The sequence below is a fragment of the Phalangium opilio genome, unplaced genomic scaffold (assembly GCF_054372755.1).
Source record: "Phalangium opilio isolate 3A_F unplaced genomic scaffold, DU_Popi_V2 ptg000209l_1, whole genome shotgun sequence".
Lineage (NCBI taxonomy): Eukaryota > Metazoa > Arthropoda > Arachnida > Opiliones > Phalangiidae > Phalangium > Phalangium opilio.
Window position 1 is genome coordinate 3604896 of NW_028324217.1, and position 16461 is coordinate 3621356.

General features: G+C 37.5%; 2 protein-coding genes across 2 annotated transcripts; one reads left to right on the forward strand and one right to left on the reverse strand.

The window, feature by feature from the left end:
- Nucleotides 1–1122: 1122 nt before the first annotated feature.
- On the forward strand, nucleotides 1123–5959 carry Polr3D (RNA polymerase III subunit C53). The gene is made up of 8 exons (XM_089854976.1): nucleotides 1123–1485; nucleotides 1583–1681; nucleotides 1758–1924; nucleotides 3190–3329; nucleotides 3403–3514; nucleotides 4432–4584; nucleotides 5278–5408; nucleotides 5469–5959. Exons 1-8 carry the CDS (start codon nucleotides 1379–1381, stop codon nucleotides 5751–5753), a joined length of 1194 nt encoding a protein of 397 aa, XP_089711102.1. The 5' UTR covers nucleotides 1123–1378; the 3' UTR covers nucleotides 5754–5959.
- Nucleotides 5960–7006: 1047 nt separating this feature from the next.
- LOC149618442 (glutamate-gated chloride channel alpha-like) lies at nucleotides 7007–9341 on the reverse strand. The gene is made up of 7 exons (XM_089854982.1): nucleotides 9130–9341; nucleotides 8653–8720; nucleotides 8363–8589; nucleotides 8196–8278; nucleotides 7985–8131; nucleotides 7595–7747; nucleotides 7007–7528 (listed from the first exon to the last, which is right to left on the reverse strand). Exons 2-7 carry the CDS (start codon nucleotides 8683–8685, stop codon nucleotides 7140–7142), a joined length of 1032 nt encoding a protein of 343 aa, XP_089711108.1. The 5' UTR covers nucleotides 8686–8720; nucleotides 9130–9341; the 3' UTR covers nucleotides 7007–7139.
- Nucleotides 9342–16461: the final 7120 nt, after the last annotated feature.

The window sequence follows — 16461 nt, forward strand, 5'->3', positions numbered from 1 at the left end:
GCTTGGGCAGTGTAATTTCATGTTTTATTAAATGATAAATTGCCTCCCCTTTGCAATAAGCCAATGATTAGCGACCATAATAACCCACTGATAAACAATAACCCCAAAAATATCTTGGATCGTTGGTAAATATTTGAAATCTCGGAGTATTTGTATTTGTGTATTGCGTTGCATTTCAAGAGTAATTTGCTATATTCTGCCAGAAGAACGAAATTTTTTTCTTCTGTTTCCGTTAAACATTTTTTTGTCATATATTATTCTCATGACTCATGGGATTTTCGCAATAATTTGGACGCCATTATGTTTTGCTGTATGTAAACCTCTGAATTTGTCTATGTTGTACAACCCCAAAGGCCAAGGCTGCACTTGTTTTTGGCAGAGACCTTCAAATTATCGGGACTTGAAAATACTACGTTCTTCCAGTACACTAGTTTAACCTAAAACTAATTGATAAACAGGTTTTGTTTTTATTTTGGGGGCTAACCAAGTCGCTGAAAGACTATGATAAGATTTAAGCGAGAATCAATGTGTATTATAGTGCTTACGTGGCTTGAAAGTTCAGTGTTTTAAAATTTGCCCTCTATTTTTTAGTCCCGTTTATTGGTGAGTCCATAATTTATCGAATTCGGCTCGGTGCTGACGTTATAGCAGACGCATTTTCGGAAGAAACGGAGCTAGTAATAAGCCGTAAATGTATGAATCATGGTGCCGGGTTTGCCATCGACTGCTAGCAAACTCTCACCTTGGAGCAATATCATATGAGTTCTAGCTGCAATTCAAGGCACTTAAGAGGAATTAATTTTTCTCTACAGTTAAATTACTCCATGTTAGATTTCATTTTGACGAGGTTGTTTATTTTAATCTGTTCCCCAAAGCTTCATAGTCCAAATAATTACTAGTTGTGTCCAGGGCCGGAAATAAGGGAAATTTCTTATAGGACAAGTGTCCAGTGACGCCCCCTTTGACTGGAAAAATTATAGGACATTGTCCACTGGAGTGTGCAAAAATAGTGTCGCATCTTCATAGTCAAACTATCAAAACTTCGGAAAATTTTATTGGACAATGTCCAGTGTCCTGTGCTTATTTCCAGCCCTGGTTGTGTCTTGTGTGTGTAAGAGCGCGGATCGAGTGGGCTATGGTCTACGATTTCGAGAATGCGCGAACCAGCAAGCGTTATCTACCGAGTACCGATATGGCATCATTGGCATGGCAGTTTCTGTAATTACTTCTTTACTTGTCGGCGATCTATGCGAGTGTTCCGAAATATTTAACCACTAATTTTAATTTAAAATGGGGAAGAATTCTTGATACAAATGTTTTAATTAAAGTAATCCTTAAGTTGAAGCAAGTTAAATTAAACGTAATTATAAAATAAAAGATGAACTCTCAAAGTCCTGGCGCAAATCATGTGGGAAATAATTCACCTAATGATTACCTCAATTTACCACGTGGACTCCTCGGGAGGGGGATTACAAGGGGTGCGAGGTATTTATAATAATTTTATTAATATAATTAGCTTTATAAATTATTTAAAAATAAATATTAAATATTAAATATAATTTTATATAATATTTAACCATAGACTGCCATCTTTACGATCACCCAGAGATTTGACTCTCGGTGGTCAACCAAAACGAACATTCACGCCAAATATACCAGTTAAAAAAGAACGCCAAAAGATGTTAGTGGTGATCTTTTGATCGTGTTTGATTTAATCAGAATTGATTTTAGTATCTTGGTTTTTGGTTATTGAATAGTACAGCAAAAGTTGAAGCATCGTCTGCCGATGGTAAAGGAGATCACAAACGTAACTCGACTGAGAGAGGCAGGGGGAGGGGACGAGGTCGGGGACGTGGGAGAGGAGCTGATGTGATTCAATTACAGGGAACTTTTTCCGAGGGACCTCTCGGGGCTTCTAAAAAATGTATGAGATTAAATTAAAAGCTGTTCGTGCTGGTCCTTCTATGACTATCTTATTGTGTTAAGCCTGATCTCTATGACACAATTATCAGGTTTTACGCGACCTGGAGCAATAAAGATGGCCATTATAGACAATATTTAAAATTGGCGCGCGAGCTGCACTGAGAACATAGCGTACTCTGTCGGGGAGGGGTGCAGTCAAAAAAAAATGGAGCTAATGTAAAGTCTATGGCAGTATATTAAACTTTGAGATTAATTATAAATTATACAAATTAGTTTAGGGGTTCGATTTCTTTTTTTGCGGTACTATTGCATATTAAATCATGGGTTTTCGCTACAGGTATTCAATTTTTAACATAATGATTTCAAATTTTATCAGTTTAACGTGGCCGTGTTATCGCGACGGTCTAAGCCTCGGTTGGGTTTATTTATTTACTTTTGTTGCTGATCCATCTGCCAAAACCTTTTTATACCCTCGCTGGGTACACAAGGGAACGCAACAAACAGTAGGCATTTACAATTTATTTCTTAAACCCTATCATAAGTTTAGATTTAATTTTTAAATTTAACACTCTTCTCGTACGTTTTGCTGGGGACCACAATACCTTGACTGCACCCTAGCGGCTGCTCTGCGCTGTGTCTGCACTGGAGCTGCTCTGAGCGCGCGCGATTCAATTTTAAATATCGTCTATTGTATTACCAAATTTAGAACCCTTACGTTAAGCCTTGGCACTAATTTTACAATGGCGGCTAAGCCTTGGCACTAATTTTACAATGGCGGCTAAGCCTTGGCACTAATTTTACAATGGCGGCTAAGCCTTGGCACTAATTTTACAATGGCGGCTAAGCCTTGGCACTAATTTTACAATGGCGGCTAAGCCTTGGGACTAATTTTACAATGGCGGCTTAGCCTTGGGACTAATTTTACAATGGCGGCTTAGCCTTGGCACTAATTTTACAATGGCGGCTAAGCCTTGGCACTAATTTTACAATGGCGGCTAAGCCTTGGCACTAATTTTACAATGGCGGCTAAGCCTTGGCACTAATTTTACAATGGCGGCTAAGCCTTGGCACTAATTTTACAATGGCGGCTAAGCCTTGGCACAATGGCGGCCATTTTGTTTCACAATTTAGTGATATCTATGTTCTTGTCGTCTGCAATTTCAGTTTCATACTAAGGTTGATAAAGTCATCTAGGACTGGCAATGAGCAATCAAATCTTTTGCTTTATAATCAAATATAAACGATTTTGATTTGATAAATGTTTAGCCTCTTTCGAGAGAAACAGTGGTGGGGGTGGTGATCGCGACACGTCAATTGCCGTTCCTAAGTACAAACCAGTTGGTTTGAAAACCAAAGAAGAGAAAGAGGAGGATGAAAGACTTTTGAATCAGTTATTAAAAGATGATGTAAATTAATTAATAGTTGTCTTCTATCGATACCCTCTAAATATTTAATAATAATTAATTTAAATTTTTACAGTTTATAGATGATGTTGATGATAAACATTCAAAGAAAGTTCTTCCAGTGCAACTACCGCTTTTGGGTCTTGAAGTTAAAAAGGAATCGTTAATTAAGGATGAAAAAATTAATAGTACGCTTCATTTTTATTGGTGTGGAATTTTAATTAGTAGATTAAAGGGACTCGCTAATTGTAATAGACAAAGTAAAACAGGTTTTATTGCCTGAAGTTTGAGCAGGAATTGGCCTGATAGGTTCCTGTAACATTTTATAGTGATTGAACACAAAAATGTTAAAAATCCGTTAGATGGCGGTAATAGTCATGAAAAAATGGTGGAACTTTGATTAGGAGTGTAAAGGTACTGAGTAGGAGTTGGACTGCAAGGTCCTGCAACGTTTTATACTGATTGCAGATTGAGGAAAATATATATTTCAAAACAAACCGCTAGATGGCGGTAATAGTTATGAAAAGATGGTGGAACTTTGATTAGGAGTGTAAAGGTACTGCAAGGTCCTGCAACGTTTTATACTGATTGCAGATTGATATAAAAAATTATATATTTAAAACAAACCGTTAGATGGCGGTAATAGTCATGAAAAAATTGCGGAACTTTGATTAGGAGTGTAAAGTTACTGAGTATAGGAATTGGACTGCAAGGTCCTGCAACGTTTTATACTGATTGCAGATTAAGATAAAAAAATATATATATTAAAAAAAATAACCGCTAGATGGCGTTAATGGAGTCGAAGAAAAATCGAGGAATTTTAAGTAGAACTTGCAAATTGCAATAAAATTGGAAAACAGTGACAATACTGTCTGCAGATAAAAAAAAATAGAAGTTAAAAATCCGCTAGATGGCGCTAGTGGGGTTTGACTAGAACAGAAGCTAATTGCGCTTTAAGGGCTTAAAACAATTTTTTACAGTAATTATATTGACTGCAGATTGAAAGAACATATTAAACTCAAAAACTCCGCTAGATGGCGTTAATGGAGTTTGACATTGTTTGCTGTAACGCATACAAAATTATAAAAAATATGTATATTTTTAGTAAAAAAAGAGATTTTGAGTGATGGAGAAGAGCCAATGGATGTTGATATACCCAAGACTGAAGTCAAGGAAAAGAAACAAAATATAATATTACATTATGAAAAATCACGGGAAGCAACTACATCTGAAATTTTTCAAGTTGATAACATTCCTGGTTGGTATAAGCATAGCCCACTTGATCACGCTGGCTGCACGCGCTATAGAAGCCCGCTCAATCGACCCTAAAAATGAGAATAACATATAATAGGTTCGGTCTAAGATTCAAACCCGTCTGGTTTTAACATGGGCGTCTGTGGGAGGGGACCAGTTTTTTCAACGTTTTTGACAATATTAGTGCATCTACTGGTTCAAATCTCTTGAATTTTTAATGAGACGTGTATTGAAAGGTTTGATATTATCCTGTAAAATTTAAAGTCTCCAGCTATAATAGTTTTTTTTATAAAAAATAAAAATCATCAATTTCTCTACTATGTGATGATTTTTATTTTTTATAAAAAAAACTATTATAGCTGAAGACTTTAAATTTTACAGGATAATATCAAACCTTTCAATACACGTCTCATTAAAAATTCAAGAGATTTGAACCAGTGTGTGCACTAATATTGTCAAAAACGTTGAAAAAACTGGTTCCCTCCCATAGACGCCCATGTTAAATTAAAACCAGACGGGTTTGAAAGTTTAGACTGAACCTATGTGACGCGCCGTATTCGCGAGTTAACATGTAAAAAAATCGTTTGGACGGGCTTCTAGAGCGCGTGCAGCCAGCGTGCGTGATCAAGTGGGCTATGGTATAAGTTAACCATTATAAGACGTTTTTTCGCCTTAACTAATTAATGGTGCTTGTTAGACAAAGGCCATCTATATTTTGTGCAGTTACCCGATTGTTTGCCGGGTGCTGCAAGCACCCCTGATGATGATATAAGGCAAAATAATAAAAAACCCGATACTAATAAACCATCTACGTCATCGTCTAAAGAGGTTTCTTACCCTTTTGTCAACTTTGTAAAAGTTATAGATATAACTTTTGGTGTTTTTCAGGAAGAGGCAGGTCCGCCTCATATACCTAGTTGTACCCTTTCCGATTTACCGGAAGGTTTAGTTGGAAAATTAAGAGTTTACAAATCAGGGAAAACCAAATTGAGTTTGGGATCTATGAATTTCAGTGTAAAGTTGGGTACGACTCAAGGTTTTCGCCAGGACGTTGTGTCAATCAAAACGGGAGATTGTGATGGACAAATGCTGGTTTTAGGTCGAATTGACAATAAAGTAGTTTGTGTTCCAGAAATGCAAAGCTTAATTTTATCCGCTAAACCGCCAACGTGACATTGGTGTAAATATATTACAAATTGTTCGATCTTCGAAAGGCTAAATTATTTTATATTGTGTAATTTGTTGTTACTTTAATATAATAGGCTTGATATTTAAGCTATATGAAGGTAACACTGAAAATTGATAATGAACTGTCCCACTAATGAAAATAATGAAATTTGATACTCAAGTGTCTCAATAAAGAAAATTATGAAATTTGATATGTTTGTGTCGTGTTTATCTTATCGCGCCGTCTTTTAGTCGGAGCCGGGCTTTCCACTTTTGAAAATTGTATCGGGCCGGGCTTCTAAAATTTTGGAAATTAACGGGCCGGGTCGGGTCGGGCTTTTAAAATTTTGGAAATTAACGGGCCGGGCTTTTGTTCATTTTTCAAAATTCGATCCGGGCCAAACTCTATTATCATTTAATCCAAAGTTCAAATGAAAGATAATTTAAATGAGTATAAGCTTCTAAGGACAAATGTAACGAACAATTATCAAAAGAAATGAAAAATAATCGACGCTAAAGCAACTATGAATTCAAATCATTGATTTTATGTAAAAAATATAAAAATTACAACTGCACTACGTGTAACGGGCCGGGCTGTGTCGGGCCTGTTCAATTCATGCAATGTGTCGGGTCGGGCCGGGCCTGGCTTGGTTAATGCATGTAACGGGCCGGGCCGGGCCGAAAAACCAACTATGTACTCGGACTCGGGCCGGGTTTCGGGCTTATTTAAAATGCTAAAACCGGGCCGGGCTTGGGTCGGGCCTGAAAAACTCGGCCCGTGCAGGTCTCTGTCTCAAATTCGACGTCTCTGCCTAGGTAAAAGGTCATGGGCTTAACTTTGGCAGTGGGCGGCCATGTTCGGGACCGCTTTGGTTCTATGTGCAGCAAATAGCATGGGTGACGTCACACTAAGGCTTCTGGGATAGCTATCTATATACTAAAACATGTTAAGGGCTGTCCATGCAGCACTGTAAGGTCATATTAACCTCTAGAGGTAAACAGAGCAATTGCCTGTAGCCCGGAATATCTTCAGGGTTATGCCCAAATTAAACTTATGGAGTTAAATAACATGTATGTGCCTTGTCTTGGGTCCTGAAACTGTTAACCCAGCGCTGAAACACTTTCTTCAATATCACTGAACAAGAGGGGGAAAAATGGTGCTACAACATCAGTCGTATCAGTCTTGCTGTCTGTTGATTCACCATCAATCGCAATTAATCTACAGTCCAAACAGATCTCAATTGAAATCAATGTATTGAATGCAAAGGCATTACTACCCTTGGAAGTTTTTAATTTGGCGTGATGTTGCGCGAACGCCATTATTACGCATGGTCGGTGGTGTGAAAACGCCATTACGGTAAAGGTTGGTAAACAAACGAACGACTTTTTTCATTAACCATGTATTGGAATCTCGGTTATTCGCATATAGTAAGACCAATAGCAGATAACGAATAGTGCCATAAACGTTGGAAAAATCCATCGCGAGTGTTTGTCCAATTTGTTGTAACTTGATACGAAATTTGGTGATTGTTGTTGTTCAGTTTTCGTTCGAAGCCAAGCACTATTTTTCTTTTCATTTGAGCAATCATTGGTAAAAATAGTAGTAGATTTTTTCAAAGTGGCTTGGTAAGAATAGGCTATGCTGTATTCTATAAACGAAGCGAAAACGACGCTAAGACAAACGAAAAGCCAGATATCTATAGCAGTGATGTATTGAACTGGTGGTAGAATATTTCTAGCTTGAACCATTTGTGTTGTTATCGTCAGTAACGCCGTTACACCTGCGTACAAGAAGAAACGGTGTTAGACTTCAGATAGAAGTGTGGCTGGCTATTTATCACGCATACCTAGGGTAACCCTGGCAGGTGCTGCTTGTACGTCGATGTAAAATGATAACCAGGATAATAGGACGACTAATGTGCTAGGAATGTAAAAGTTGATTATGTTCCCTGTCATACGGCGGTGAAAAGTGATATTGGCCCATAATTCGGTGTAGTTTCCTGCAAATGAGAGTTAAAACAAGGATGATGGAAATAGGCATGCGCCCTAACTGTGGAACGGCTCAGATTGGGTGGGACCCCAAAAATGGGGGAGGATTAGTCGGACTCGATTGTAATTGGTTCATCTGTAGCCCTTCTTGAACAATCAAAGGCTGAACGCTTATTATTTTTTAATTGACAAAACGTTTCGTGCTAGGCCTTGCAAGCGGCATGGAGAATAATTGACAAGTTAAAAACCTGTTATCCACGATTCAGTTATCACGTGTGGTTTAGGATCTTCTATACTAAATTGCAATGGTTCAATTTTATACTGATAAAATACTCCGATTTTCTCGCTCGAATGATTGTACCATTGAAGTTTCACTAATTCGTCCGGATTTACAACTGCGGAATTGCAGTCATAACCATTAGGTACGTTTCCAAACGTATTGTTTAGATTAGTTCTTACCCAAAGCAATTTTGAAAACGCAGTGTTGCGTATCGAAGGGATAAAGATTGAACATCATTGGGCATGAGACTCTCATCATGTATCTGTAAGTGGACTAACATTGAATAGTGTTCCATAATTCATATTTGTTTAATAACATTACGCAACGTGAAACAAACAAGCAATACCTTTCCACTCTGTAAAGAGACCCATCTAGCAAGTATTTGTAGCCCACATTAGGCACCGAGTCCTGAAACGTTATGATTTCCTTAGTGTTTGGGAATATTACGTCTGGCTTCCACATGCAATCGCTCAAAAGAGGCGGTAGAACTGTTGGTCTAATTTTGTTCGTGGCTGTTATATTCAAATTCTTGTTTTCCCAAACCTCCGCTATGTAACAGTGCAAGCGAAATTCCTGCATATGATTCAGAACTTGTGAGCAAATTATATATGGTGACCCAATCATAATTGGTAATACCATATTATCTTCACTAATTTGATCAATGTCCATGATGTTGACTGATACTTTAACATCTTGTTTCCGACCTGAACATTCAATAGTTAAAAGATTCCTCTTCCAAAAGAATGTATATACAAAAGGTCATGAATAAAAACAAAAAGTATGCTTCGTTGAAACTTGTTGGCACCGTGTAATATGAGAAAAGTGTCGACCCCCCCTCTGCGTGTGATTATATTCACGTGACTAGGCTCCTGAAGTGGCAGATACTAGCTCAAGTACCAAGAATTAACGTTTGGATCGACACTTTAGAGTACTACTTTCTATAAACGTTTGACCTTCAAAAACCTTCTGTGATTGGTTGATTCGTGTAGAGGTTAAGAGGAAGGTCGTTTGCTTCTCATTTTACATGGCGTCTACAGACAAAGTCTGGGAACTGTTAACGATCGAAGTATTCTTTTGTTTTTAATCTATGAAATTTTGGTAACCTTATTTTACCGGATAATGTCGGGTTAGTCAAATGGTAGCAGTCTTTTACATCCTTTTCCTGAATTGCGTAATCCGGGGAAAGACTTAAATGGAGAAAGAAAATAATTGAGATTAATGTATGGAAAATATGTTCACTTGTGATTTTTACTGGTTAACTTTCTTTAAATTATGTTGTACTTACATAATATCCAATTGCATTGCGTAACTCCAAGGCAACGAAATTGCAAATATGGCAATGCATAGTGACATTAACAGTTTGAGATTTTTCGAACACATCGAAATTTTTCCTAAACCGAATCTAGAATGATCGATGTAGTTTAAGGACATGGAAATTTTCTTCACATTTTGTCTTCCACCGATTCCAAGGGAATGTGGAATTATAATTTCGAGTCAGAAACGTCTTCTGTGTTTACTGTCAGTGCATGTTGATTTCCCTAACGCCGGGCTACGTCTTTTATTCCGTGAGTCGAAACACGTACCTATTTAAAATAATGCAGCTAATAGGTACGTTTACTAGGTGCACTTATCGTAAATGCAGAGTAAATATTGACTTCCAAGCAATGTGCACGCGACCATTTCGAAAATAACAAACCTGAGCTTAACTAATCGAGAGAAGTTAGAAAAGTTGGTTCGCTTTTGTTTTTCTGCAAAAGTTACTCGTAGTTTGGGACTAGTTAATTTTCAAGGAGCTAACCACTAGCAATCACAATGTACATCCATTTAAGAAATTAAGCTAAGAAGATTCAGAGAAAAACAGTGCCTTTTTGTAGCATGTAATCACAATGCTATCGTTAAAGTTACACTTTCCCCGATTGAGCGTAGTGATCAGCTCCTTGTTAATAATGTATCGAACATTTTTGCACTTCAACACTGCGATAACTCTCCTTAATTAGCAATGGTAAATCAATTATTAAGTTGGTAGTACGAACTACTCACTAATGACTGTGGAAAATTATGCCACTAGTATAATTTTCAACGTACCCAACATTGCACACCAAACATTATCAAAATGAAGGATATATATATATATATAATGCGCTCCCAACACATTTATAATTCAATGCAAGAATGCATACAACTAATAGGAATTATTGTGCATCCGTATCTCGCATGTCAATTTCTATGCGGGTTTTGTGGGCCGGGCTTGAGAACGTACTATCCATCACGCCTGTTAATAATTCTGATGGAGTCTTTCTAACTGTGATTTCATTGGATGGAAGCAACGCGAGTTCAGGCGCGTGAAAGGTAGAACAGGCAGCCAGATAGATTAATTCGCTATGGGTAAAATTCGTCAAACATTATGATAAGCCTAGCTAGCTCTTCCCACAATATCCACCTACATACGTTGAGTCAAAATGGCTAATACACAATAATTCCTATTAGCTTTATGTAATATTATAGCTACCGCACACGGAATCATTTTCGGTGTTTCCTAACCTATTTCCCATGGTTAATATAAATTGACGTTATAAAATGCACTCTGTGGGATTTCAAACATATGCTAACATTGCCTGAAATACAGTGTGTTGTAAAAAGGGTGATAGGATTTAAGTGCAATACCTTCAATTGGTCATTTGGAGTCAATAAGCTTCCATGACATTTTGACACATAGGACACCCTAAATAAGTTATGGTGAGGGTGTTAGGGATGAACACTTAATTAAAATTAGCATTGCCTTTCATTGTATTACTTCCAATCATAACTTGTGGTAAAATGGAGATAGAAGTTACATTTTCGACTCAAAATTGATTTCCCATACTTCCTCTACAGTTCTACTGCCCTTTTTGGAGCGAAATTCGTGACACCTAACCGTCAGTCAGAATACATTATGCTACCACGAAATTTTATAAAGATTCGATCCTACATAGAGGTTCATTGGCTTAAAAGATCTGACAACAAAGGAAACATTATGACTGATTGTATTTGTTTTTTCAGAAGTGAAAAAATAATGGGAACCCTTCAGTTCGATATTGCCAATATCTTTACACACTTAAATTTAACTCATTTATTTTTCGCTATTCAATGTGGAACAGATTAGAAGAATACATATTTTGAGTGCTGTTGTACTGTCGACGGAAAAATAATTGGTATGATAAATGTCAGACCTATGAAATGAACCGAGTATAACACTGCGTTTAAATGCTGGTTGCATAATGTATTAAGTAGGAGAGCGACCCACATCAAGCTTATCTTCCATCAAATAAAGCTATACAGTACATGCATTATCAGTGCATTGGCATTTGTATATATATCCGCCAAGTAGTTCCACGCCTTCTACGTTTAAGCAGACGTGACATTGCCTAATCACTAGAAACGGAAATAGTAGCATTGCAACTTCAAAATATAGTTCTTGATACGCCCTTACCTAACGCACTGTACATACCTTAAAAGTGTGTATAAATAATGACGGACCTGGTTTCACCAGTAGTACAATGATGTTTTACTCAAAAACAAAAAATTGTTCGTCTTATCTGTTCAGCACAGTATTTACTTTGAAAACCAATGAACAAACTGTGTTACCACCAAAATCACCGTATTTTGTCCAACCTTGCATCGAAGGTTATTCAGTTTTAGCTATTGCTTCTATATTGTTTATTAACAGTACTGACCTCAATAATAAAATAGACGCCTTCAAAACCCCTTGACCGTTAATGTATTTTGCACATGGTTTGTACGTGCCACGTACCGTCTTACTGTTTTGTCCAACATTATCACGAAAAAGTCTTAGGATATTTAAATTTAGCTCGGACTAGTGCGTCTTTGTTGTTTATTAACATAACTGAAATCAATGGTCAAATGGACGTCTACTAAACCGGTGGACCGTTAATGCACTGTGTTCATGGTTCGTGTGTGCTTCAGAATCGATGAGAGAAGTAAGTTAAACCAGAAGTATATAATACCTCTCTTCGAGAGAAGTTTACCTACCACAAAGCGGGGTAATTGTAACATGATTCTTCCCAACATCGTTCCCAACATTTTGAGCAAGGCTACGTACTAAACCGAATCACATACGCCATGTAAATAGTTCCCCTCATCATAACTATATCTATTAGCGCTGCTTAACTATTTGCCAAGGCGCATGCATGCGCTTGTGTGTTTTTGTCCCACGTCAAGACAATCAAGGATTGTTGGTTAATTGATTACCGAGGATTTAGCAAATACCGAACAGTTATAGAATTCACCCTAGCGCGGTGCGATAGTTACCCGTCTGAAGTTTGATGAACGGGAGAGCAAACGAAAAGGGTCAGCCTGTTAAGAATCGTGTTACATAACTAAAGTATTATGAGGATACAGAGTGTCATCCTTCTTCTATTATCCCCTTCTGGTTAAACATATATAGGTAAATAATGGACTTTCCAAGACTATTGCAATTAACTTTACATTCTTTATTGACTCGACTCTTGAGTCACGAAAGCAAAGTACAGAAACCAAAAATATGATCGATTAATACACACCTAAAGGTTCCTTGGAATTAACTTTACGACGATATTCCAAGTTCTTGCAAAATTGTCTTGAAAATAACATTAGAACAACAAGAATAAGCTGTAAACAAAAACAAAGTAAATGTTGGTTCCATTTGCTGTGCTTAGTTTCGTTGTCCTTGAGTTACGTTTTCTAAGGAAACCTATTCTAAGCCTTATATAATCATATATTATTTTTAACACGCCTATTTCTAGATAAATCCATTGTTCCTGTAATGTGAACAAAACAGCCTATTTACAAAAGATAAAAATTGGAAATTGTTAGTGTGAAATAATAATTGATGAACCTTTCGCGTTTTCTTTGCCCGAAACGTTTCAGAAAGGGTGTGGTTTAAATAGTTTTGGGTGTGTGTTAATTCACGTCAACATAATTTCATAAGCTTATCTTCCATAAGTATGATCAGGCTTTCGAACTAGGGTCTTAGTGACTCACTATTAATGTATTCATGTGTTGTTACTTGGTACAAATATTTTTCAATTTCAGAAAAAGGCTTGTAGTCACTTGGACTATTTTATAAATATGAGTTGCGAATTTGCCATGAAATCGCTATGAAAATGATTCGTCTCGTGAGTTCATTGATAGTATGGACAAGACTACCTAGGTGTTTAAAGTCACACTTTTGGCGTCACGCGCTACCTTTGACTTGTTTCAAAAATATTTATCCATCCGCCGGTACCTTCTTACAGTTTCTTTAACATAAGCTTATGATTGCATATGACTGCCATATAAATATGTTTTATTCCTTTTGTAAACTTGGTTGTGTTTATTGGAAATACATATTACAATCAAGTGGAACGTTCAGAAAATACTGTCTCTGACAAATTTTCCTTACATGACAGTAAGAAACAAACTAAATTTTGTTTTTGGTACGGAACTAAAACGTCTGAAACCATCATGGGTACATCGTTACGCAAAAGACCAAGACTTCAAAACTCAACAATTAACTCCGTCAATTACATATCTTCACGTCTACCCGTTTTTGGTTCAAACACACCATTACTTGTCAACATTTATTTCTGGTCGTCGATGTTCGTCTTGAAGTACATGCTTATGACCTGGATCACCACTATATATACACAACCCGAAAGATGGGACGTTAGTTATACTAAAGTCGTCCCAATATCAGGGTATTTGATTTCAACGTACACTTTCGTGTACCATCGAACTCAAATTCGAAACCTCTTTCGCGATGGTCTGACAAGGCTTAATAGCGTCTCACCACGAAGAGTTCGTCGCATAAATACCGTTGTTAAATGGTGTGTTTTAGTGGCTGTGATGTACAATATCGCCTTACTCTGTGTTCATTTGTCTATCGAATACGCTGTGGTCAATGGACACAATCCTAATTTGAGCTTTGTGAGCATTCTGACATTCAATCACCATTTTAACGTAACCTCATCGGTGGAAAGATCGTCTGCAATTATCTTATTGTCTTTGGAAATACTGTCGTTCCTCGCGGTGCGATTATTTTTGGTGGTGACATCATGCTCCTTATTTTTAATTACATCTGAACTTGCGCGGTATTTAGAAGATATTTTGGAGAATTCTTTAACCGTGGAACAATTTAACGATCATTTTCTGTTCGTTGTCAACTTCATACGGAGGCTGAATTTACTCATGAAGCGACAGTTACTTTTGTGGTTCTGCGAGGCCTTGTATTCAACCTTCACTGGATTAATTTTTCACCTTCTCGAGAATGGCGCCAAGGTTGGTCTACGAACCGGTTGGATTCCCAATGAGATGCAGAACTTCATGATAACGTGTTTAGTAACAATTTGCGCCGCTAAAATACCGGAAGCCATGAATGAAGTGTCTGAGAAACTTTTGACATTGTCAAACGATTTTTTGGGAAAGGGTAGAATGCGTGATTACATTTTTATCAAGTTGCAATTGCAAGGAGATGGTTTTGGGGTCAAAGTTGCTGGGTTGTTTCTTGTTACCAGAAGATTGTTTTTGTCATTTTTGGGTATAGGAGCGACTTATACGATTGTTTATATTCAACTTAATCCAACTGTGTTAAGAAAATTGCAGGGCGAACTATAGTTTCCAATTATTATGAAATCAAACCTTAATTGCAGTTAGACAACGTTAGTGTTTCTTGTCACGTATAACAGGTGGTATTTCCCGCCGCATTATATGTTATTATGTTCTATAGCACAGAAAAGCCGTATGTATAATTGTTTCAAAATATTTTATTAATGCATAAATGTACTTTCTGTCATTTGATCATATTTTGGTTTCTGTAGGTTCGAACTTCATCCAATATTCGAAACGAAAAACTACCATTAAAATTCGAAACCCTATAATCATGGATCCTTTAAACTCTATAGGGTTTTGGGAAACTGGGGACTTTGTTCACCTAAGCTCCGTGTCCGAGTCGTGTAGAATTACTTCTTTGCCGGCCCTCTTTAGAATTACGAAGTCCATGGTATAATTCGATTCTGGACAAGTAAATTGCCCCAACAAGTGATTGCGCAATGGGAATGGAAAACCGTATCACGTCAAGTAATTACTGTTTCAATCAAATTTTGGCACCTGTGGCGCCCCTAGCATGCTACACACCAATTTTACCGTTGCCAAAGGCAGGAACCAATCTGTTGTAACAACGTAATTACGCCTACAGATTACACCTACTACTGATAAGACTTAGTTCACGAGTTGACCGATAGGGGCGTGTTAGGGATCTCTAGAAAGAACCGTTAGAGATCACTCTGGAAAATGACGCGGAACTAGTTAGTTCTATTGTAATGCTTTAATGGATTTTAGCTAATAAAATAATTTATAATATTGGTATAACTTGAATACATATGTTCTATTATTCAACCGACATACACAATAAGTGGCGACGGAGGCGAGATTGGATGACAACGGATACCTGGACTATTCCATAACTCAACTCGCAAGCTATCCAGTAAAAAGCAGAAGCCCCGGCAGACGACGTCCACGAGGGAACAAAAAGAAGATAGAACTTTTCAACACCACGCTCGTGAGTTACAAGTTACAACTATATTTAAGGACGCCTGACGAAGGAAATTAAATTAGTGGAGTCAAGATTTACGTCTTACGAAAGCTTAGAAAAAAAACTTTAATACAAGATTAAAGAAGTAAAGGTTTAACACGTAAGCCAAAATTAACTGAAGCCGGAAAGGAAGTAGGAAGTGGAACTTAAGCCTTGGTCTACATCAACATTCCACTTAAGCCTTGGTCTACATCAACATTATCAAACATCAATTTCGATTTGGAAGGAAGATTTTGAAAGATAATTATCAAGATGGAAAACGATCCAATGCCTAGAACGCAAGGAGCGAGACTTTCAACTTACGACAGTACTTACGAAACATGGAAACAGTACTCTCTACGATTAAACTCATTCTTCGCAGTCAACAACGTTCCAGAGGCTATGAAAGCAAATCATTTATTCACTTTGCTTGGCGCTCGCGAACTCTCGCTATTAACGGATCTAGTATTCCCAGCAGATATAGCTACAGTAGCTTATGCCACGTTAGCGTCTACGATGGACACTCATTTTAACCCGAAAACATGCAAGTATGTTGAACGATTTCACTTCACGAAACGTCTACGGAAGTCCGGAGAATCATTGGCTGATTACATGGCCGAACTCAAACGGCTTTCCCGATACTGCAAAATGGGAACAAATTTGAACGAACGCCTTCTAGAACAACTGGTTCTGGGAATAAACAATCCGTCAATGCAAAGCAAGGTTTTCGAGGAGCTTGGCAAGGATGAAGATGCTACATTGGACGAAATAATTAACGCCATTCAAGGGATGGAAACCGCTTCGAAAAACACTCACGTTTTAAACACCAACGGAGATAATGGGACAACCATCAATGCCGT

Excerpts from the sequence above, each read along its gene's own strand:
- LOC149618442 (XM_089854982.1), bottom strand. The coding sequence starts at position 8,685 with ATGGACATTGATCAAATTAGTGAAGATAATATG. Across the intron at positions 8,279-8,362 it reads TCTCTTTACAGAGTGGAAAG|ATACATGATGAGAGTCTCAT; the intron begins GTATTGCTTGTT and ends GTCCACTTACAG. Across the intron at positions 7,748-7,984 it reads AACTGAATCGTGGATAACAG|GAAACTACACCGAATTATGG; the intron begins GTTTTTAACTTG and ends TCTCATTTGCAG.
- Polr3D (XM_089854976.1), top strand. The coding sequence starts at position 1,379 with ATGAACTCTCAAAGTCCTGGCGCAAATCATGTGGGAAATAATTCACCT. Across the intron at positions 3,330-3,402 it reads ATCAGTTATTAAAAGATGAT|TTTATAGATGATGTTGATGA; the intron begins GTAAATTAATTA and ends AAATTTTTACAG. Across the intron at positions 4,585-5,277 it reads TCAAGTTGATAACATTCCTG|ACAAAGGCCATCTATATTTT; the intron begins GTTGGTATAAGC and ends GGTGCTTGTTAG.